A 24,241-nucleotide genomic window follows, 5' to 3' on the forward strand; every position below is an offset into this window, starting at 1 on the left:
AAACAGTTAGTACAAGATAAGCTGGAACATCAATTCTATGTGCTAAAGAGGATTTTTATCTAAGGCCAAAACACAGAATGTTGCTGGTCACACCATATTACAGTTATCATTCTATAAGGATTTCCCAGAGTTTGCCACTTAGAAAATGCTTCATTAGGAAAGTTACTTTATGTTAGCCACTTAAAACATAAGTGAAAAGGTTAATTTAAAAGCCCCTAGTAGCCTTGGAATGTTTGTACTTGGAAATTGTGCTAGAAATTGGAATATATTTTTTCCAAAAAGCCAACAGTGAAACGTTACTAGGTTGTGGTTGAGACTATCATGGAGCAAAGAACACGAATTTTCCAAATGCCTGTAAATATATAATGTTAAATTCATGTATTTTCTTGATAACTCACCAAGCAAGCATCAAGCAAAGCAGATCAGACCAGTTGAACTCTTGCTGTATGAAACTAAGTCCATGGCATCACACTAATATTTGTTTTGTATCATTTACCTATATTTTAGAAAACAGTTCTGAGCTTTTTCTTCCATTATACTGTATTAAGACAAAAACAAACCATAGCAAAACCTTTTAAAACATTAAAGATATTCACCCAAATAACTGTTGTTACCTTTAGGAATTTTTCACTTACTTTATGTAAGGATGAATAGATCCAACAAGCACATCTATAATACAAAGTAAACTATGATTTTATTGTGAAATTCTCATAGATGGAAAATTAAATTGAATATTTATTCTGTCCATTTCATTTTACAATAATCTTACCACTTATTTTTGTACCATGTATTTCAGTTGCCTGTTGCGTGAAAAATAAAGAAACTTGTAATTTTTGGCTTTTTTTAACTTAATCTAAAGACCCCATAGTAAGATGTGTTGCCAACAGCCACATCTTAAGCCCCCATTGAAGAATGTTTTGGCTGCTACATATCTAAGGAAACAAACCTTGATCTCTGTCCCTTAAAATGTTAATGTGGGCAAAATGTCCTGTTTGCACAGTAAAAATAAAGACCCTAGATTTGAAGTTCCTATTTAACAGAATTTTTGCACATGCAAAAATTTCACTGTAGTAAATATATTTCTCTCATCATTCCCATCTAGCAATCATGTTTTCAGTTAATTTTTAGGGTAATCAAGTTTCCTGCTTTCTACTTCAATGGTTAAACTCTCCCAACATGAGTTATACACAACTGTGAAAGATGAAATAGTTGACATCTGATTCAGAGCATGGAACAAATATCAGCACATATTCACCTGATCATTTGCCAGTTAGGAAGGGTGTGCTGTTCTCCAACTCTACTGCAGATGAATTAAAGACATGTTGGTCAGTGAAGCCAATGGAGGATCAGAGATGGTAAGCATAAACTTGTTTTTCACACAACTTGGGCTCCTTGAACCACTATAGTTGGTTAAGTCCTTACACAGCACAGAAGGCTCCCCCTGGGTTATTTATCAGGTCTGTTATCTAGAAAGCACAGCATCCAGTAAATCTACAGTGCCTTGGTTGCACACAATAGTTGTTCTGATTATAATGCAAGGCTCTATTTCCCTTTAACCATGAGAATTAAAACAATACTTATCACCATACAGTTTGATATACTTCCAATAAGTACAATATTTATTAAACATATCTTCAGTTGTTTTGTTACATAGTGTGCAACAAATTACAGTATCTGCAGCCACAAATTATATGCAGAGTATGAAGAAACTATTAATCAGATAGTGTAATCTTTCCATTTATAACTCTACAAGGAAGAACTAGCAAATCAGATCTTACATAGAACATCTCACTAAACTTTATGCATGGAAAGTGACAGACACTGGTTGTGCTGTTTGATACAAAATGGCTGAACTTCATCTTCAGAAGACTAAACCTGACATCTAAACATGCCAATATAAACATCGAAACAAAATATATTCTAACCAACCACGGGAAACAGTCTGGTATCAGGAAAGCAACAAGGATTACACACATTATTTTATAAACCAGCACACAAAGGTTTAAAACAGTTCTGAAAATGAAGTTAGCTGTCTTGAGTCAAGGGAATAAAAAAAAAGTCAGTATTGACCATTTACAATCTCTGACCTTTGTGGAGACGGTAAGAATCTGTTGTAGTGCAGCTACATACAGTACAATTCAGGCAATTTGTTTTTTCACTTGGGTTCAGATTGTGAATTCATTGCTGTGAGAAAAAGATGGAGGCAAATTTTAGCAGCAACCTCCACCTGACTGCTTCACTGGAGTGCTCTGAATTTTAACATTGGACTTCTCTGCACCGCCAGCTGTTGCTCCAGGGCCCATTCGCTTTTTAATCTCTGCTGCCATCGTCATGAAAGACTGTTCTACATTCGTTGCATTCTTAGCACTGGTTTCCAAAAATGGGATTCCAAGGGAATCAGCAAATTCCTAGGAGAATGGTAAAAATAATGAATATTGGGAAATGATTTGCATTTAGTCCATTTCTGCCATTTGAAATGGGTATGAAGGAGGACTAAATTCACTGGATCCAGACACTACACAAACTTTAAGAGTTTTCCAAGTACACATATTTTAAAAAGGCAGTTTGTGGCCATCATATGACTCCATACCCTAATCAAAATTCAGACTGAAAATCAGACTTTCAACCTACCTTTGCTGTTGTGTAGTCTACTACTTTCTTAGTGGTCAGGTCACACTTGTTGCCTACCAACAACTTGTTGACGTTCTCACTGGCATAACGATCTATTTCTTGAAGCCACTGTTTGACATTATTGAATGACTCCTAAAAGGGAGACATTTTTAAGAATAATACAGTTCTGGACACAAATGCTTTATGGATCAAGTAATAAACAGTAGCAAAGAGTGAGTGAGGCAACTTCAGCTACGAATTATAGCACAAACTGATTTTGTAATATCAGAGGAAAATAGCTTAATATTAATGCCAAAGAGTCAGAGGCTGGCTTACCCCTGTAATCATAGCTATTAAGAAGGCTACGATAGGAAAATCATGGATCAAAGCTAACCAGGAAAGACGTCTGTATGACTTATCTCTAACTACCAAAAAGACAGAAGTGGAGCTGTAACTCAAGAGGTAGTGTCAGCCTTGAATGAAAAAGCAAAAGGATAGTACCCAGGCTCTGATTTCAAGCCCCAGTGCTACCAAAAAGAAAAAAAGAGTCTTGATTTCAAGATATGCAACTTAAATATACTTTAAGACCTAGAAAACTTGGCAGAATTTTGGTTTATAAATAATATAGCTTAAGTGTTATTATTGAACACGTCAAAAGATGTTACTTGGGCTGAGGCAGAGGGGCACATGTACCTCAATGGTAAATTGCCTGCCTACCATAGGGAAAGCCTTGGGTTTAATCCTAGAAAAGGACTGAATAAATTCATTTGTTTCTAGTTACATAAGAGAAAATTTTTCTTTTAACTAATTTCATGGTTATTGTTTGACATTTTCTGAAAGTTAACAACTTGTATTGGGAGAAGGAGAATGTTACTCTGGCTCATATCAAACTGGGCTGAAGAGGTCTTCCTGATTCAGCTTCCCAAGTAACTAGCACTACAGACATGACACTATGCCCAGCTATCATTCCCTGCTTTAAAAATCACAGGGTGGGGGCTGGGAAGGTGGCTCAGTGGTAGAGCGCTTGCCTTGCATGCCTGAGGCCCTGAGTTCGATTCCTCAGCACCACATAAGCAAAAAGAAAAAAGCCGGAAGTGGCGCTGTGGCTCAAGTGGTAGAGCGCTAGCCTTGAGCTGAAGAGCTGAGGGACAGCACCCAGGCCCAGAGTTCAGGCCCCATGACCGGACCCAAAAAAAAAAAAATCACAGGGGGCTGGGAGGGTGGCTCAGTTGTAGAGTGCTTGCCTTGCATGCGTGAGGCCCTGGGTTTGATTCCTCGGGACCACATAAGCAGAAAAAGCTGGAAGCGGTGCTGTTGCTCAAGTGGTAGAGCACGAGCTGAAGAGCTGAAGGACAGTGCCCAGGCCCAGAGTTCAGGCCCCACACCCAACAAAAAAGTAATAAATCACCCACTCAACGCTTCTAATTTTGAATCTAAATGTATTTCATAATTAGCTTTGATTTCATATATGAGATTTAACATTTGCTACAAGAAAAATAAATTCTATTTTTCGTTTAATTTTCTGAAAATTAAAAAAGGTCTATTAAGTGTCTGAAACCTGTGAAGCCTGAAATCTGTTACATTTCTGACCAACAAAACAGTTTTAAACCCTTGGCCCACATTCTCTTCCACCCTATATTCTCTATATATTTTCCTACCTCTTCTCAATAGCTTATCTTCACTTACTCTTCCTAATACCCTTCCAGAGAATATTCTGCACAAATTTTATTTCTAAGCCATATATTCTCCATTGGCAGAGTCATCTAATATCACTTTTGGAAATTCCAAGAGGAAGATGCTAATTACCAGACAAATTCCTGTTCCTATTTAAAAGGACAGGAAAACCCACATTTCCTATTTGTTCTTTTTGCTTATTTATTTAGTTGATATTGATGACAACCATGTCTTTGAAAACAAATATAAAATTACTAAATTTTCTATTTACTAAAGGATAGGAAAATTTTGGTGCTAGTCATGGTGCTTGAACTCAACAGCCTGGGCACTGTTCCTGAACTTTATTGCTTGAGGCTAGGACTTGAGCCACAGAGCCACTTCTGGCTTTTTGGTGGTTAACTAGAGGTAAGAGTCTCATGGACTTTCCTGCCCAGGCTGTCTTCAAACTGCAATCCTAAGATCTCAGCCCCCTACATATCAAGGATTACATGTATAAACCATCAGTGCCTAGCTGGAAAATAAATTTTTATGTTTTTTCTGCCAAGTAATAGTGGTGGCTCATATAAAAATAAAAGAACCTGAAATTTATCAGAGTAACTTCTGGCTTCATCACTGTAATGCACAAGAACTTACCTGATCTGTCACATCATACACTACGATGATGCCATGGGCTCCTCTGTAATAGCTGGAAGTGATTGTTCGAAATCTTTCTTGGCCTGCTGTGTCCCACTATTTGAAAACAAAGCATACAATTCCATTAAAATACAGAGTTGAGGAAGAAAATAAGTCTAGTTTCTATAGTTATCAGGACTAGAATTAGAAACTCTTAATGCTCCCATTATTAAATAACATAGTAACTGTCAAATACCAGTAAATCCAGGAAAAATAATGCCAAAAATTTAGCTGGTGATACTATCAAAATTATGAGCTCTTTGAGAGGAGAAACTAACATGCTTTTCATGTTCCCTATAGATGTCAACAACATGCTACTATCATGAATGTAAATGAGACAGGAGAGACAAGGAAAATGAGGCATGGGAAACAGTCTAGAATTAAGAGACAGCCTATTAATAAATAGCTTTATTCAAAGACTGTGTGGTTTAAACATATTCCCCTTAAGAACCTAATGAAATGTGTTTACAAAGAAAAATAACCATGTCAAGGATGGACACATCTTAAAATTGATGGATACCCATGTAATATCTTAAAATTTAGTAATGGGGAGAGGAGGGGCTCTAAAATCTCTGGACCCAACTGCTCAAGCAGTGTGATAGCAATACCAGGTGTCTGAACAAAGAATAAATGAGGGTCAAACAATTAGAGTCAAACCTCTAACCTACTTTTTCACCATTAAGATCCTTGGTGTTCGAGCATTAATTGCATTTGTTATCAAAAATAGCCCTAAATAGTCTGGGCTCTGTACTACCTAACTTTGCCTTACTAATAAACTTTCTTGGTCTCTACTTATTATGTTAACCATATAATACCACAAGTCAATGATTCCTGTCACACAGAGAATACGTTGATTTCAGACAGGGAAGTGGCTAAAGTCCAAGGAACAGAGAAAATCCCAAACAAGGTAAACTCATTGGCCAGCACATTTGATAATCATAGAGGCAATGAGGCACTACTGAAGATTAACTGCATGGCACTTTAACAAACTCAGGCAGGTGTTATCCTAATCCTAGGGAAATTAATGTTAAGAAAGATGATTCCAAGTTGAGTTTTACAAAGCTCCTTTAAGAATTAATCATACTTTGTTTACCATCTAGACTGCACTAATAATGTTTACATCACTGTACTGGTGATGTGGAGTTTAAAAAAAAAAAATCTCCTAATTGTTAAAAATTACCAAGAAGCAAACTCAGTTTTCAGATTTAAGAGTCCTTGGCTTTAAGACAGGCAATGAGTTGGGAATGTGGCTCAGTGGTAGAGTGCCTGCCTAGCATGCATGAAGCCCTGGGTTCGATTCCTCAATACTATATAAACAAAAAGGCTGGAAGTGGTGCTGTGGCTTAAGTGGCAGAGCACTAGCCTTGAATACAGAGAAGTTTAGGGACAGAGCCCAGGCCCTGAGTTCAAGACCCAGGACTAGGAAAACCAAAATCTAGACAGGCAATGAGAATTTTAATTGCTCTTGAACATGTGCTCACTTCAGCAGCACATATACTAATAATTGCTCTTGAACAACGGCCTCTTTTTTTTTTGTCGGTTGTGGGGCTTGAACTCTAGGCCTGAGCACTATCCCTCGAGGCTCTTCAGCTGAAGGCAAACATTCTACCACTTGGGCCAACAGCACCACTTCCGGTTTTCTGGTGGTTAGCTGGAGATAAGAGTCTCACGGAGCTTCCTGCTCAGGCTGTCCTTGAACCACAATACTCAGATCTCAGCCTCCTGAGTAGCTAAGCTAGGGTTACAGACATGAGCCACCAGCGCCCAGCTGGCTTCTTTTTAAAAAATGTTTTTGTATAACTAGAAGTTAACCTACTAAAACATACTGTTAGGGCTGGGAATATAACTCAATGGTAGATAACTTGTGTAGTACTCAACAAAGTCCTGAGTTCAATCACTAGCACTAAAAAGAAAACCATGCTAACATTTGAGGGAATCTGAAGACTGAAAATTAAGGTATTAATATTCATTTTGTTAAATGTGAGAAAATAATAGCACACAATAAAAATACAGGTGCCTAAACTGGGTGCTGATGGCTCACAGGTATAATCCTAACTATTCAGGTGAGTGGGATCTGAGGATCACAGTTTGAAGCTAGCTGGGGCAGGAAAATCTATGAGACTCCTAATTACCACCAAAAAGTCTAAGTGGAGCTGTGCTCAAGTAGTAGAGCACTAACCTTGACCAAAAAAGCTCAGGGACAGTGCCTAGCCCCTGAGTTCAAACCCCAGAACCGGCACCAAAAAATTAAAAAAGCCAGGTGCATTCTAAAGCCTTTTGGAGTAAAAATAGTATCTGTTATTTAACATATTCTACTTTAAAAAATCAAAGTGTAAGCCAGGCACTAGTGGCTCATGCCTGTAATCCTAGCTTACTCAGGAGGCTGAGATCTGAGGATCACAATTCAAAGCCAGCCTGGGCAGGAAAGTCCATCACAATCATCTCCAATTAACAACCAGAAAACTGGAAGTGGCACTGTGGCTCATGTGGTAGAGCACTAGGCTTAAGCTGAAGAGCTCAGGGACAGTAACCAGGCCCAGAGTTCAAACCCCACGACCAACACCAAAAATAAAAAATAAAAGTGGAAAAAAATACTCTAAAAGGTTTACCATTACATATTTTTTTAAAACCACACAAATCAGCAAAGTTTCATTTCTGGTTTTGTCCAAAGACTGGTTTTGCCTGAGATTTCAGAAGACTATCATCAGTAAGGAGTCTCAAAGTCTTTCATGACATCCTTAGAGTAACTTGATCTCTGAATCTCCAACAGGTCTTAAATCTAGGCTTCTTGTTTCCAGAGCTTAACACTAGGTAACCATGTACTCATTTTTTAGTTCCAACTATAAATCCTAGATATTTTTCACCTTTTAACTAATGTTATAAAATGCTTAGCATGTCCCTGGACTATAAAGTTATTTAATGAAAAACCAGTTTGCTTCTCTTCCCTACCAAAGGACCCCTTTCACAAAGAGAGCAAAAGAAAAGGAAAAAAATGTTTTGACTAAACATTAATATGTACTTGTATCCAACAATAGTAAGAAATAGCAGTTAAGGAGCAAAATTTCTGATGTCTCTGCCATTCTAAAAACTTTCCTGACTCACTATCCCAATAATACTAATAATACCTCCTTTTGTAACTGTATTACACTTAATATATAATTTTCTAATTACCCCTCATAGATATTTAGTACATTTTGGGGGGGGGGTCCAGTCGTGGGGCCTGAACTCTGGGACCGGGCACTGTCCCTCAGCTCTTCAGCTCAAGGCTAGCACTCTATCACTTGAGCCACAGTGCCACTTCCGGCTTTTTTTTCTTTTGCTTATGTGGTGCTGAGGAATCAAACCCAGGGCCTCATACATGCAAGGCAAGCGCTTTACCACTGAGCCACCTTCTCAGCCCCAAATAAGTGTTTTGTTTTGTTTTTTGCCGGTCGTGGGGCCTGAACTCTGGGCCTGAGCGCTGTCCCTCAGCTCTTCAGTCAAGGATAGTGCTCTACCACTTGAGCCACAGCGCCACTTCAGCTTTTTCTGCTTATGTGGTGCTGAGGAATCGAATCCAGGGCCTCATGCATGCAAGGCAAGCACTCTACCACTGAGCCACTTTCCCAGCCCATCATAGATATTTAGGAGGCGCTGAGATCTGAGGATTGAGCTTCAAAGTCAGTTCAAACAGAAAGTCCATGATATTCTAATCTTCAATTAAAAAGGGGGTAGGGGGACAGAAGTAGAGCTGTAGCTCTAAAGCACTAACTATCCTTGAGTAAAAATCTAAGGGTAAGAACCCTGGTCCTGAGTTCAAACCCCAGGACTGTCACGCATGCACACGCATACACATACACACGGGGGGGGGGGGGGTGTTAATAGCTATGGCTATCTGGATGCTTGATGTAATATGGGCATTTTTACAAATGTTTCAGGAATGAATAACGCATCACAGAAAGAGGCTAGACTCTATGTTGCCCTAGTATATACTAAATGTTTTGTAATCAAAGCCTTTGATAAAGATACAGATGTCACAACTAAACAAGAAAGCTTGAAAAGATCATTAAAATATAAATTGAAAGAGACAAGATTATGAAAGACTTAAAATATTTGGGAGGGATAAATGCAGCCAAGAAGAATGCAGAGTAAGAAGGTTAAAAAGTAAACTTTTCATTTAAATACTAAAAATATCAAAGAAGTACAAAGTAAAACCTCCTTCCTTTGTAAATTAACAAGCAAACCAAAATCATAAGACTCAAACTAGTAAGTAATATGGCTATTTATTAAGAAAGCAAGTGCAAACTTTGGACTTTTTATCTTTCAATCAACACTGAGAAGCATATTCCTGAAGTCCAAAAGAGAGAATTTTCAAAAGAAAGCAATTCAAAGCCAAACGAAGACAGGATTTATCTTGTGGACTGTATTTTATATTTACCTCATGTGTTTTATATTTTAAAAGTATTTTAACAAAAAATATTTAAATAACCAAATTGCAGAAAGTTTTTAAAAACATGCTTCCAGAAAGAAGCAACTAACAAACTTCAGTGATACAGGAAAGGTTTGATAAAAATTGATTCAAAGGGCAACAGAAAGAATAAACTCAATTCAAGCATATCCAAAAGGCAGAAGAATATCAGAAGTCAAGAGGAAACTGCTGGGCTGGGAAGGTGGCTCAGTGGTAGAGCGCTTGCCTTACATGCCTGAGGCCCTGGGTTCGATTCCTCAGCACCACATAAGCAGGGAAAAAAAGCTAGAAGTGGCGCTGTGGCTCAAGTGGTAGAGTGCTAGCCTTGAGCTGAAGAGCTGAGGGACAGCACCCAGGCCCAGAGTTCAGGCCCATGACCGAACCAAAAAAAAAAAAGGAAACTGCTTCAGCTCAATGTAAAAAATTCACTTCTGGCTAGCATGATGTGAACTGTTGGCTCTACCACACCCTTCATGATAAACCTTTCCTCCCTTAAATACTAGACAAAAAAAAGAAAAAAACTAACAGTGGCCATCTATAAGTCAAGAGATAAATAAAAACCTCAGCATGAAACTCATCTTTGGCAGCACCTTGATACTGAACTTCCAGTCTCTTTGTGAAAACTTAATTTCTGTTGTACAAGACATATATCCTGTGGTATTTGGTTATGGCAACTGGAGCAAACAAACTTGAAAGTTTGGTTGTGTGTGTATGGTGTACACACGTGCACGCTGAGAGACTCCTGGGGCTTGAACTCAGGGCCTGGATGCTGTCCCTGAACTTTTGTGCTCAAGGAACGAAAACAATAACCTATCAAACATTCATTCAGGGGCTGAGAAGGAGGCTCAGTGGTAGAACGCTTGCCTTGCATGCAATAGGCCCTGGGTTTGATTCCTCAGCACCACACAAGCAAAAAGAAAAAAGCCGGAAGTGGCGCTGTGGCTCAAGTGGCAGAGTGCTAGCTAGCCTTGAGCTGAAGAGCTGAGGGACAGCGCCCAGGCCCAGAATTCAGGCCCCATGACAGGACCCAAAAACAAAAACAGAAAACATTCATTCAACTAGACATCATTGGTATCAACATACTGCCCAAAAGTTCACAAAGAGCTCTCACATACAATGTTGTACATACTGTGCAAAGTAACTCTCACAGCTGTTATGAAGTATTAAGTTCAGAGATCATCACATTCATTTTAGAGAGGAGCCGAGTCTCAAGGAAAAGGTAAACTGCATGATTCTCTTAAAAAGTAAATACCAGAAGAGGTGACATTATCCAAAAAGAACTGTACTCATTATCTGACTTGTGAATTGGTAACCCCTCTGTATACCTTAATAATAACAAAATTGTATTTTTTTAAAAGAACTATCAAAACCAAGAAAATAAATCTAACTCTCCTCATCCTGAATTCAGGACCCTTTCCACCGCAGTGTCCTAACAGTTTCATAAAAAGAAAAGTTTCTAATTTTCTGTATTACCTCATAAAATTGACTATTCTAAAAAATACTTATTTTCTGGGGGTGGGGGAGGATGGGAAGGGATGGGAAGGGGAAACAAAGGAGGAGGCTACAATGCTTGGTAAGAAATGTACTCGTTATCTTGCCCATGTAATTGTAACTCCTCTGTATAGTATTTTCACAATAAAAAAATAAAAATAAAAAACACTTATTTTCTTAAAGACCATAAGTAATCTACAATGGTAGTATCTAGACACATGTTAAAGATATATAACTCAACAATTCAGAACTGAAGGTGTGACTCAAGTTGGTTACAGAGTGCCCGTCTAAGCTACTTTTAATTGTGCATTGGGAATGTAAGAAAGGTGAGAAAGGCGAGGATGGCAGAGGAAGCCAACAATGCATATCACTTGGATCTATCAGTAACTTATCCAAATCATTCAACTTCATCCACTCTCCTCCTTATTTTGAAGTTCTAGCAAGAATGTATTTTAGTGTAACAGGATTAACAGAACGTTTGCTGCTCCCTATGCAGGATTCCTCGGTATCTATTTTCTGAGTAAAATGAACACATTAAAAAACTTAAGTTTACTTCCAACAAAATTCTTCTTCCTAGAGATGGAACATATCATCTGAAAGAAAAAAAGAAAAAAGAAAAAGAGCCTAGTGCCAGTATGCCTGTAATCCTATCTACGCAGGAGCTTGAGACCTAAGGATCACAATCCAAAGCAAAAGCCAGAAGTAGAACTGTGAGTCGTGGCTCAAGTGGTAGAGTGATAACCTTGAGCAAAAAAGCTTACAGATAGCATCTGGGCCCTGAGTTCAGGCATCAGAACCAGAAAACAAAAACAACAACAAAAATCATACAGCACAAGTAAGTAAATACTTGCCTTCAACTAAACCACGTAAAAAGAGCCTCTCCTAGGTTTTATTTAATCTTCTATAGCTCTAATCAGGGTAAATGACAAACAAAAATGCACATTAGCACTTTCATTTGTAACACAAGGTAAACTTGAACTTAGACCTCCAATGAATGAACTGGGTTTGAACTCAGCCTTGGTGGGCGCTGTCCCTCAGCTCTTCAGCTTAAGGCTAGCGCTCTACCACTTGAGCCACAGCACCATTTCTGGCTTTCTGAGTGGTTTATTGGAGATGAGTCATGGATGTTCCTTGCCAGGATTGGCTTTGAACTGAGATCCTGAGATCTCAGCCTACTGAGTAGCTAGGATTACAGGCATGGGCCACCAGGCATGGCCAGAATGAACTGTTTTATAAACACAAATTTAAATGGAGAGTTGGGAGTATAGCTCAGCTGTAGAATGCATGCTTAGCATTCAAGGCAATCTGGATACAATCTCAACATAACAAAAGGGAAGGAGAAAGGAATTAATTACAATAAAAATTAGGTAGAAAATTCTTTTTAGCTAAGGCAACTGATATCCCTCTACAATATATACATGATTCTTACAATAACATTCAATTCTATTAGAGTATTAAATATATGTAAAATACATTCTAAATTTACAAAAATAATTTCCAACTGAAAACCACTTACTATTTGAAGCTTGATTGTTTTGCCATCTAACTCTATAGTTCTTATTTTGAAATCCACACCAATTGTGCTGATGTAGCTTTCTGTATATGTATCATCCTGAAGAGGAAAAAAGTTAGTGAAGAAAATTAATGTTCCAAAGAATACAACTAAAATTTTTTACTTAAATTTAGAATTTTTGCTTTTACCTATAATCAGTTTATAAACAGGTTTATAAGATGTTAATAATCACATAGTCACACTCAGGACTTCATGTTCTGCTTACAAAGCACCAGTTAGCAACTTTTCTTTCTTTCAGTTTTATCCAATCACTATTCTTTTCTTTTTTTTTTTCTTTTTTTTTGTCAGGTCGTGGAGCCTGAACTCTGGGCCTGGGCACTGTCCCTCAGCTCTTCAGCTCAAGGCTAGCACTCTACCACTTGAGCCACAGCACCACTTCCGGCTTTTTTCTTTTTGCTTATGTGGTGCTGAGGAATCGAACTCAGGGCCTCATGCATGCAAGGCAAGCGCTCTACCACTGAGCCAACTTCCCAGCCCTCACTATTCTTTTCATACATATCAATTGGCAAATTATCATTTAGAAACTTTGATAGTTTTCAAAGGCTACAGAATTTTTTATATGAGACTGATCTCAAAGTCCTAGACTCAAATAATCCTCCTGCTGCAGCCTCCTGCACACTATACTCAAAAGTGGTACCTATGTCCAACATAAATTTTCTAACTGCAATTCTTATTCACAACTACCCAAAGCAGTGATCAATTCACTCTTCAACAAATTTCCTTTTGCTCTGCTTACATTATTTTGTTCTGTTTTATTTGCAAAACTGGGAAGTGCACCTAGTTCTCATACTTGCTACACAACCAGATTACTCTATCACTTGAGCCATGCATGTCCTCAAGCCTTCTTCCTACAGATGTTTTGTTAAGTCCATTGTACTTTTATGATTTGTTAATTGAATATAGTGCAATTAAGATTCATACTTTTAGGGTTGGGAAGGTGGCTGGCTCAGTGGTAGAGTGCTTGCCTTGCATGCATGAGGCTCTGGGTTTGATTCCTCAGTACCACATAACAGAAAAAAGCTGGAAGTGGTGCTATGGCTCAAGTGGTAGAGTGCTAGCCTTGAGCTGAAGAGCTGAGGGACAGTGCCCAGGCCCAGAGTGCAAGCCCCATGACTGACAAAAAAAAGGGGGGGGGGCTGTATATTGAAGCACATATCAGATATATCAGGGAAATGACATGTTTGAGACCTGTGTTACAAACTCTTGTGAAGTGAAAGGAGAAATGCATGTAGGCAAGTCTTGATAATATTGAATATGACACATACATGAGATTAAAACAAAGATCACTTAAAAAACTGTACAATTTGTGATTGGAGGGCTTCAAGTGCCTAGGTAACTATGTTGACTTAATCCTTATATGTTTGTATTTATGCATATCTAGAATCTCTGAGTCAAATTACACACACACACACACAGAGTTTTGAAACAATGAATGCAGTTTGACAAGTGTTCACCCTTATTAGGTAAGAAGATATTTTGCAATTTGTTGCATTATTGAACACCCAAACAACTTCAACTCCTTAGTTGAAGAGTTAGAAGAGTTATCTCTCTATGTTCAGTTTATTAATATATTCTTGATTATCACTCTGCTCACAGTAACTCTAATCAGAGGTACTGGCATCCGTATTTTAAGATAACTTCCTAGGCGGGGTGCCAGTGGCTTGCGCCTGTACTCCAGCTACTCAGAAAGCTGAGATATGAGGATGATGGTTCAAAGCCAGACCAAGTGGAAAAGCTCAAGAGACTCTATTTCCAATTCATCAGCATTCTGCCAGGTAAGAGGTGTGGCTCAAGTGGTAGAGTGCCAGCCATGAGGGAAAAAAAAAAGCTAAGCAAGATCAAGAAGCTCTGAGTTTAATCTTCATTGTACACACCTTTACACACCTACACACACACACAGTATTTCCTGGGTTGTTTTACTGTGTAGCTAGTACTGAAAATCTCTGATTTGCATTAATGGGTATCCTTAGAAGGATTTCCTTTTAAATACAAAATATCTCAGATTTAATACCCAGATTTAATAAAAATTAAGTGATACCCAAGTTCTTTAGTTACAAATAAAGTCAAATTCTTCCCTATGTTAATTTGTGCTTCACATAGTATTTTTAAAGACTGCTCAAGTATCAAAGTTTTTTTTTGTTTTTTTTTGGGTCCGGTTGTGGGCCTGAACTCTGGGCCTGGATGCTGTCCCTCAGCTCTTCAGCTCAAGGCTAGTGCTCTACCACTTGAGCCACAGCGCCACTTCCGGCTTTTTTTTTCTGCTTATGTGGTGCTGGGGAATCGAACCTAGGGCCTCATGCCTGCAAGGCAAACGCTCTACCACTGAGCCACCTTCCGAGCCCTCAATGTGTTTTTAAGTAAACAATGTTTATTGTTTTGTGAAGGTTATCCTTAAATGAAGTGCAGGTTGAGTGCACAGACCTGAAGAACACCATGACTGTGAGCACTCTGAATCTCAGCATTCCTTAAGGATATTCCAAAATACCAGTGAAAGTTTTAGACATCATTGCATCTGCTCTATCAGATAAATACCAACACAATGAAAAAGGAAAATGTCTTCTTAATATTACTCCTAACTACTTGTGATCTGGGAGTGTGGTCAGTGTTACAGAACAGGTAAGGCTCTGTGTTCATCTCCTCACCACAGTAAATAATTTACTTGTAATCACTAATGTCCATTACTATTAGAATAATAGATCTGACCTAATGCACCTAAGAGGACACTGTTAACTCCCCAAGATTCTGATCCATAGTTGGAACCAATGATCTACCTACACAGTGAGAAGGGAACCATGGCAAATTTGAAGACTAATGAGATTGTGAATTATATTATGCCACAAGTCATGTATCTGTCAGTTTCAGCAAACAGAACAAACACTAGGTTGTACAATGAAATCTACAGCAGGACCTATCTTTTTATTCTCCCAAAATTTAGCTTAAAATTTGTTTCGTGTCTCTTTCAACACAGGCCAACTACTTCCCCTCCCTCACTACAAATATTTGGAATGAATTATTGCTTGACATCTATCTACACCTCAGTGAATATTTTATGGGGAGGAAGAGAGGAGATAGGTGGCACTGAGTAACCCATCTTGGTCTCCAGCTTGAGATCCTCCTGATAAATCCTCTAGACGATGGGCTTACAAGCATGTACTACCACACCCAGATTAATATTTTTCTTTCTTTTCTTTTTTTTTCTTTTATTGTGCTGGTACTGGGTCTTCAGGGCCCCATGCTCTCACTTGGCTTTTTCATTCAAGGGTGGCATTCTACTATTTGAACCATACCTCAACTTTTAGCTTTATGCTAGTTAATGACATAGCTCATAGACTTTTCCTCAAGCTGACTTTGAATCATGATTCTCAGATCTCATCCTTCTGAGTAGCTAGGATTATAAGTATGAAGCCACTGATGCCCAGGTAAATTTATTAATAACAACATCTAATAGTTCCAAGAAATCACTGGGGATATATTCTAGATTTTTTTTTTGCGCCAGTACTGGGGCTTGAACTCAGGGCCAGAGCACTGTCCGAGCCTCTCTTGCTCAAGGCTAGCACTCTACCACTTGAACCACAGCACCACTTCCAACTTTTTTTATGTAGTACTGAGGAATAGAATCCAAGGCTACATGCATGCTAGGCAAGTACTCTACCCACTAAGCCACATCCCCAGCCCCATATTCTAGAAAATTTAGTCTCAATAAAATTTAGCTTTCTGTTTCCCTGGAAAACATACAGCACTGATTGTATTATTAAGCATGTCATTAATTATGAAAGCATTGTAATTTCAACTTACTGCAAACCTAAGAAGGAGGCAAGACTTTCCAACCCCAGAGTCGCCAATCAGAAGTAACTTGAATAAATAATCACTGTAAAAAGAAAAAGAAAAACACATTAAGAAAAAAGTATATTCCAAGTTTAAGTTCTGTAAAAACAAATACATAGCTAAGAGTAACAGCTCTCTGAACACTGTAGGTCCTGAGAAGCTCATGCATTGCTTCACAGAAGCAAAATTAAAACCAACAGAAGCTCTTTTGATAGGCAGTGATTGCAAAAGCCATCATGCAATCAGCACAACTCCAAGGGGAGGTGATAATTACCCCCAAACTATAAAAATGCCCTAGGAGAGGACTCCACTGGATTCTTCTTTGAGGTCCCTCTCTGAAGGCCTATTTCCTTTGACTTTCAAATAAATTTACTGTTGATCTTAAAAAAAAAAAAAGTTAGGCAAAGCCACCTATGATCTTTGAAATGAGTGAACTTCCACTTCCAAGTAAAGGAAAAGTAAGTGATACTCATTCTGGAAGAGTTCAAGAGACATAGGAGTTCTCCATAGCACAGAATATAGAAAGTTCACATACCATTGTTCCAGCCTATACTATTAGCCTCTCCTTCAATTCCAAAACCAAATGTTTACATACAGCACTTGTCCAAGTGAAGGGGCCTTTTGCAATCCTTTCTTGTCATTCAGCTACAATTTTCTCCTCAAAAAAATATAACTAAATTTCCGGAAGCTTGGGATTATAAATACGATGCATTACAAACCTCAAATCAATGATAAAATCTTATCACCATTCTAAGCTTGTATTACTAAAGTACTCTCTAAAAACATTCAGCACTAGGCCCTGGTGAACTTCCAGGACTAATCCAAAAACCTTTTCCAAGAAATTCTTCATGGATCTGAAGACAATGGACTATCTGCCCATAGTCTCCAGAGAAATCCCTCAAAGATTCTCCCTTAGTTTATTCAATTCTGTATGTTCTTTTAACGCACAGTAAAAATAATAGTAACAGCAAAAAGAATTTGCAGTTTTTTAAGAAGGCATATATATGATTTTCTATTCTTTTATGGCTTAGTTTCAAAAAGGGTTATCTACTTAAAGCTGAAATTCAAATGTAAGTTACAATTTAGATTCCAATTAGATTATATGTAAGCAAGATGTAAATCAAAAGTAATAATGATAGTAATGATGATAGTGATATATGCCCTGATTGTAAAGTAGTAAGAAACAATGGAGGAGGGGAGGGAAAGGAGTGAATGAATAAAATAGTCTATATACATGTATAAAACTAACAATAATGAGCCTGCAGCTGGTGGCTCATCCTGTAATCCTAGCTATTCAGGGGGCTAATATCTGAGTGAAGGTTCAAAGCAAGCCTGGGCAAGAAACAGAGTCCATATAAGACTCTTATCTCCAATTAACCACCCAAAAACCACAAGTAGTGCTGTAGCTCAATGGTAAAGCACTAGCCTTGGGCAAAAAAACCTCAGGGACAGCACCCAGGCCCAGTTTAAGCCCCATGACCAGAGGAAAAAACTTACCAAAACAAATCTACTGGGCTGGGAAGGTGGCTCAGTGGTAGAGCACTTGCCTTGTATGCCTGAGACCCTGGGTTAGATTCCTCAGTACCACATAAGCAAAAAGAAAAAAGCCGGAAGTGGCACTGTGGCTCAAGTGGTAAGCACTAGCCTTGAGCTGAAGAGCTGAGGGACAGCACACAGGCCCAGAGTTCAGGCCCCATGACCGGACCCAAAAAAAAAAAAACAAAAAAAACAAATCTACCCTAATGAACTAGGCATCAGTGGCTCAAGCCTATAATCCTAGCTACTCAGGAGGCTAAGAGCTGAAGATCATGGTTCAAAGCCAGCATGAGCAGGAAAGTCCATGAAATTTCTAACTCCAAACAATAAACTACCAAAAAGCTGGGAGTGGAGCTCTAGTTCAGAGCACCAGCCTTGAGCAAAAGAAGCGCAGGGACAGCACTCAGGCCCTGAGTTCAAGCCCCAAAATTGACACAAAAAATAACATAATGAAACAAATTATTAAAAGAAGAAGAGGGGCTGGGAAGGTGGCTCAGTGGTAGAGTGCTTGCCTTGCATGCATGAGGCCCTGGGTTCGATTCTTCAGCACCACATAAGCAGGAAAAGCTGGAAGTGGCGCTTTGGCTCAAGTGGTAGGGCGCTAGCCTTGAGCAGAATTGCTGAGGGACAGTGCTCAGGCCCAGAGTTCAGGCCCCACGACCAACAACAAGAAAAAAAGAAATTATTATTTCTGGTAATATAAATTACATAGGTTTATTCATAAAAGGTGATTACATACATAGTGTGCAGTACACTAAATATCTTTTATACTTTACCAAATTATCATAGTAGCCTAGCCGGGCATCCATGGCTCATGTTTATAATCCTAGCTACTTAGGAGGCTAAGATCTAAGAATCTCAACCAGCCTGAGCAAGAAAGTCTGTGAGACTCTTGTCTCCAATTAACTACCAAAAAGCAAGAAATGGCATTGTGGCTCAAAGAGGTATAGCACTTCAGCCTTAAGTCTAAAAACTCAGGGACAGTGCCCAGGCCCTAAATTCAAGTCCAAAGACCAGTACCAGAAAACAAATAAAAATAAAAATATATCTAAATACTATCCAGCAGCAAAACAGATCACAGAATGAAATAAATAGTAGTCAAGGAAATCAGAGGAAGAAGAGGAATATAGACTCAATGGTACAGTACTTGCTTAACACACAAACTCCAGTAGTGGGAAAAGGGGACCAATTAAAGCTAAAAATGAACTAAATTAACATCCTTCCTACTTTGAGATTCTATCGGTTTACACACAAAAAACATCCTCTGAATAGGTAGTAGACCCTATTACAATAAAGGGGTGAACTGGGCCACAGAAGATGCCTGAGGTATCATTACCTGAAAGAGCAACTTCTCTACTTTATTTCAGAGCAATTATAAGGAAATTATAAGGAAAAAAGTTTCTTAATTGTGTTAAAAATTATATTATGACTAAAGAAATTAATTTTTTAATCATTTACCAGTGACTATACTTTTAAATTTTTACAAATGCAACATATACTATTTTGGAACATTTTAAATTTCTAATAATTTACTATTCAAAACCATTATAGCGTCTAGGAGCCAAGAGGCTGAGTCAGGATGATCACTAACTTATCTCCCAAAAAAGTCATTAAAGATATAATTTGAAGAACAAAGTATTCTGCACTTGTGGGTGTTTCACTCAGCCAATATGAAAAAAATGAATTATACATTCTATACCAGATCCATGAAAGGCCATCCGAGAGTACTTGTTTCTGTTTAGTTTTATTGCCATTATTATCTGAATATAATCTTGACTTCACTGGTGTACATAGATAGGTATACTTATGTCTTTTTGACATGTAAGCATTAACATTTCCAATACCTTTAGAAAAAGTCATTATCATTCTATCATGGAAGAATACTCTTTAAAAAGTTACCAGTTTCACACAGCCTCTTCTACTGCTGGTGCTGGGAAAACTGGGCAGCCACATGCAGAAAACTAAAAGTGGACCCCAGCCTATCACCATGCACCAACATCAACTCAAAATGGATTAAAGACCTTAACATTAAACCTGAATCTCTGAAACTACTGCAGGACAGATAGGAGAGACGCTTGAACTAATAGGCACAGGAAGGAACTTCCTAAACAGAGTCCCAGGGTCACAACAAGTTGGAGAGAGACTTGACAAATGGGACTACCTTAAAATAAAAAGCTTCTGCACAGCTAAATCTATCGCAACCAAGCTAGAAAGACAACCAACTAATTGGGAAAAAATATTTACCAGCAATATATCAGACAAGGGGTTAACATCTTGTATATACAGGGAACTCAAGAAACTAATCCCTCCCAAACCTAACAAACCAATTACTAAATGGGCAAGGGAACTAAAGAGGGACTTCTCAAATGAAGAAATAAAAATGGCAAAGAAACACATGAGGAAATGTTCATCATCCCTGGTGGTGAAGGAAATGCAAATAAAGACAACCCTGAGATACCACCTTACCCCAGTCAGAATGTCCCACATCCACAAATCAGCCAACGACAAATGCTGGAGGGGATGTGGAGAAAGAGGAACCCTATTACACTGCTGGTGGGAATGTACACTTATACAACCACTTTGGAAAGCAGTCTGGAGGGTCCTTAGAAAGCTAAAGATTGACCTCCCTTACGACCCAGTCATACCACTTCTAGGCATCTACCCTGAACAACAGGAACCAATATACAAGGACACGTGCACCTCCATGTTTATTGCAGCACTGTTCACAATAGCTAGGATATGGAAACAACCCAGATGTCCCACCACAGATGAATGGATCCAAAAATTGTGGTATCTATACACAATGGAATATTATGCAGCCATTAAAAATGACAAAATAATGGCATTTGCAGGGAAATGGATGGAGCTAGAAGGAATCATGTTGAGCGAGGTAAGCCAAGAACAAAGAGACAAACGGTACATGGTCTCCCTGATAAGGGGATGCTAAATCCAAAATGTTAGGTGATAGGACAAAACTAACAGGACTTAAGAAACAAAGAACTCCCACTCATCTGGTCGAACCACTACTAAATATCCCCATGCTGCTGATCACATGTATGGTGTGTAACATGTGAACACCGTTATATGTTATAGACTGTGATAGACAATTTGCTCCAGGAAAGTTAGAATGAACTTGTGACTTTAAATGAGCATCATTATTCCACAATACTGTGAAATTCGGGAAATTATGTAATCACTTAATCACAATTTTAAAAAAAAAAGAACCTCGGGGAAGGTAGGGAGGGAAGGGATGGTAGGGGGAAAACAATGGAGGGGGTAACAATGTTCAAGAGGAAGTGTACTCATTACTTCACTCATGTAACTGTAACCCTCTGTATCTTTACAATAAAAAAATACAAATAAAAAAAAGTTACCAGTTTCAAAATTCTACTTGAATAAATACTTTTCATGATTAAATTACTAAGCTAACTAAAATATGAAGCAGCGGAGATAAATGAGCTTGTTTCTGAATTGCTACTCAATTCTAAAACCCTGAGACTGTTATGTTCACAATATATATTTTTTAATGTTTAAGAAAATGGAAGAGGAAAAAAACAACAACAAAACATGTTCATACCTGTAATCCTAGCTAGGAGAGAGGATGGACAGGAACTTACAGTTCAAAGCCAAGCCAGGCATACACAAGCCTCCCCTCTCAACTAATAGGGTATGATGATATGAACTTATCATGCTGGTTATGTGGAAGGCTGAGATCCAGAGGATCATGGTTCCTGGCTAACCTTTGAGATTCAAGTCTTAAAGGGAAGAAGCTAGATGTAGTAAAACACAACAGTGAGATCATGGTCTAGTCAAATGCTCAGGGAGGGGGGAAAAACCATTTCAAAACTAACCTGTACAAGCTGGGTACCAGTGGCTCACACCTGTAATCCAAGCTACAAGAGGCTAAGAAGCTAACATGTGAGGACCATGGTTCAAAGCCAGCTGAAAAAGTCTGTAAGAGTCCTATCTATAATTAACCATCAAAAAGCCAGAAGCAGAGCTGTGGCTGAAGTAGTAAGTTTGAGTGACAAAAGTGAGTTTGAATGGGATATATATACATATATGGATGTAGCACAAAGAAATTGCCTCCTATTGTTGCTACCTGCTAACAAAATTTGTATGTTAAAAAACTTGATTTTCGGGGGCTGGGAAGGTGGCTCAATGGTAGAGCGCATGCCTTGCATGCCAGAGGCCCTGGGTTCCATTCCTCAGCACCACATAAGCAAAAAGAAAAAAGCCGGAAGTGGCACTGTGGCTCAAGTAGTAGAGTGCTAGCCTTGATCTGAAGAGCTGAGGGACAACGCCCAGGCCCAGAGTTCAGGCCCCATGACCGGACCCAAAAAAAAAACAAAACAAAAAACAAAAAAAAAACAAAAACTTGATTTTCCAAGCCAGGCACCAGTGGCTCACGCCTGTAATCCTAGCTACTCAGGAGGCTGAGATCTGAGGATCATGGTTCAAAGCCAGCCCGGGCAGGAAAGTCTGGGTAGGAAAGTCCATGAGACTCTCATCTCCAATAACCACTAGTAAACTGGAAGTGGCGCTGTGGCTCAAGTGGTAGAGGGCTCACCTTGAGCTGAAGAGCACAGGGACAGCGCCCAAGCCCAGAGTTCAAGCCCCACGACCGACAAAAAAAAAAAAAAAAATTAAACCAGCCATAGCTCCCAAAGCCTGGCAACACACAAAGTAGTACCAAGGTCTCAAAGCATATCATCTACAAAAGAAGTCAATTCTCTACTTTATTTACTTTTTTTTTTTTGGGGGGGGTCTGGTCGTGGGGCCTGAACTCTGGGTCTGGGTGCTGTCCCTCAGCTCTTCAGCTCAAGGTTAGCACTCTACCACTTGAGCCACAGCACCACTTTCGGCTTTTTTTCTTTTTGCTTATATGGTGCTGGGGAAATCGAACCCAAGGCCTCCTGCATGCAAGGCAAGCACTCTACCACTGAGCCACCTTCCCAGCCCTTCATTTAGTTTATTCACAGAAAGAATTCATGAATTACATGGCCCCAAATATAAATATACAAGACAGTCAAATCAACAGAAATAAGAATGCATACAAATTACTTTAACCCTTCAGAATTTAAATTATCAGGACTTAAAATATTTTGGGGGGGAGTGGGCACAGGGTCTCCCTGGGTTTCCCAGGCTGCCTTGGAACTTACAATCCTGCCTAAGCCACCCAAAGGCTGTGATTACAGGCATCTGCCACTATGTCCAGTTCACAAACCCTTCTTAACATGTATTTAAAAAAATTAAAGTGGGGGACTGGGAAGGTAGAGTGCTTTCCTTGAATGCATGAGGCCCTGGGTTCCATTCCAAAGCACCACATAAGCAGAAAAAGCCGGAAGTGGCACTGTGGCTCAAGTGGTAGAGCGCTAGCCTTGAGCTGAAGAGCTGAGGGACAGCACCCAGGCCCAGAGTTCAAGCACCACGACCAACAAAAAACAAAACAAAACAAAAACAAAACACAAGAGTTAACTTGTTACCTAGGGATATGGCCCAGTGGGAGAGCACCTCCCTAGTATTAGCAAGGCCCTGGGTTCAATCTTGTGCATAGCAAAAATTAATATCAAGCACATTGATTTGTAGTAACTGTTCTATTATGTTAGAGTGTCTGTTATTTTAACTACTTTGTACAAGCTCACTTCAGCAGCACACATAAAACAGTATTTTCCAAGTTGTAAGCACCTGTAGCATAGTTCATGTTTTATAACTGAAAATAACAAACAAAAATATGTTTGAAGCTATAGCTCAATGGTAGAATGCTTGCCTAGCTATCATTATCCTAGGTAAAGTATTCTGTGTGTGTGTGTGTGTGTACACACAAGCACAGGAAGATGCGGGGGTTAAATATAATTTTATTATAATAAAGGTGGTGTACAGAGGAGTTACTATCTCACAATTCAGGTAATGCACACATTTCTCTTTTGGACAATGTCATCACTTCCTTGGCTTTCTCTCAGTCACAGGAAAATTTTTCTTTGTTAAAATTATATAGGATTCTAGGCATTTACACAAAGTGAAAGCAAAGGAGGATACTATTAGGGGAGAAATACAATGTCTATGTGCTCTGATCATATAAAATAGTATTTATCAAAATGAACTCCAGAAAATGGAAACAAGATTTTTTTTCTTTGTTGTTTTGTTTGTCTTTGGGAGGGTAAGTGGGCACATAAATGAGAGACAAAGGGTAAACAAATGCAGCAGTAGTACTTCTAGACATTATGTTGAAAATGAACTATATATAACTTGTGGGTGAGGACAGGAGAAAAACTAGAATAACAGAAAGAGGTGACACTGTCCAAAAAAAAATGTACTCATTATTGTACTTATGAAACTGTAAGCCCACTGTATATCAACTTCATAATAACAATAAAAATATTTTTAATTTAATTGGAAATATTTGGAAGCAA

General features: G+C 38.7%; 1 protein-coding gene across 1 annotated transcript in view; it reads right to left on the reverse strand.

Moving 5' to 3' along the window:
* Positions 1–670: 670 nt before the first annotated feature.
* Rab1a (RAB1A, member RAS oncogene family) overlaps positions 671–24,241 on the reverse strand; it is a 33,072-nt gene continuing 9,501 nt past the window's right edge. Inside the window, exons 2-6 of the mRNA XM_013022525.1 lie at positions 16,263–16,335; positions 12,411–12,506; positions 4,918–5,013; positions 2,632–2,763; positions 671–2,408 (exon numbers count right to left, since the gene is read on the reverse strand). Coding sequence (XP_012877979.1) covers positions 2,211–2,408; positions 2,632–2,763; positions 4,918–5,013; positions 12,411–12,506; positions 16,263–16,335 — 595 coding nt within the window. The 3' untranslated portion in view covers positions 671–2,210. The remainder of the gene's footprint in view (positions 2,409–2,631; positions 2,764–4,917; positions 5,014–12,410; positions 12,507–16,262; positions 16,336–24,241) is intronic.

The sequence above is a fragment of the Dipodomys ordii genome, unplaced genomic scaffold (genome assembly GCF_000151885.1).
Source record: "Dipodomys ordii isolate 6190 unplaced genomic scaffold, Dord_2.0 Scaffold63, whole genome shotgun sequence".
Lineage (NCBI taxonomy): Eukaryota > Metazoa > Chordata > Mammalia > Rodentia > Heteromyidae > Dipodomys > Dipodomys ordii.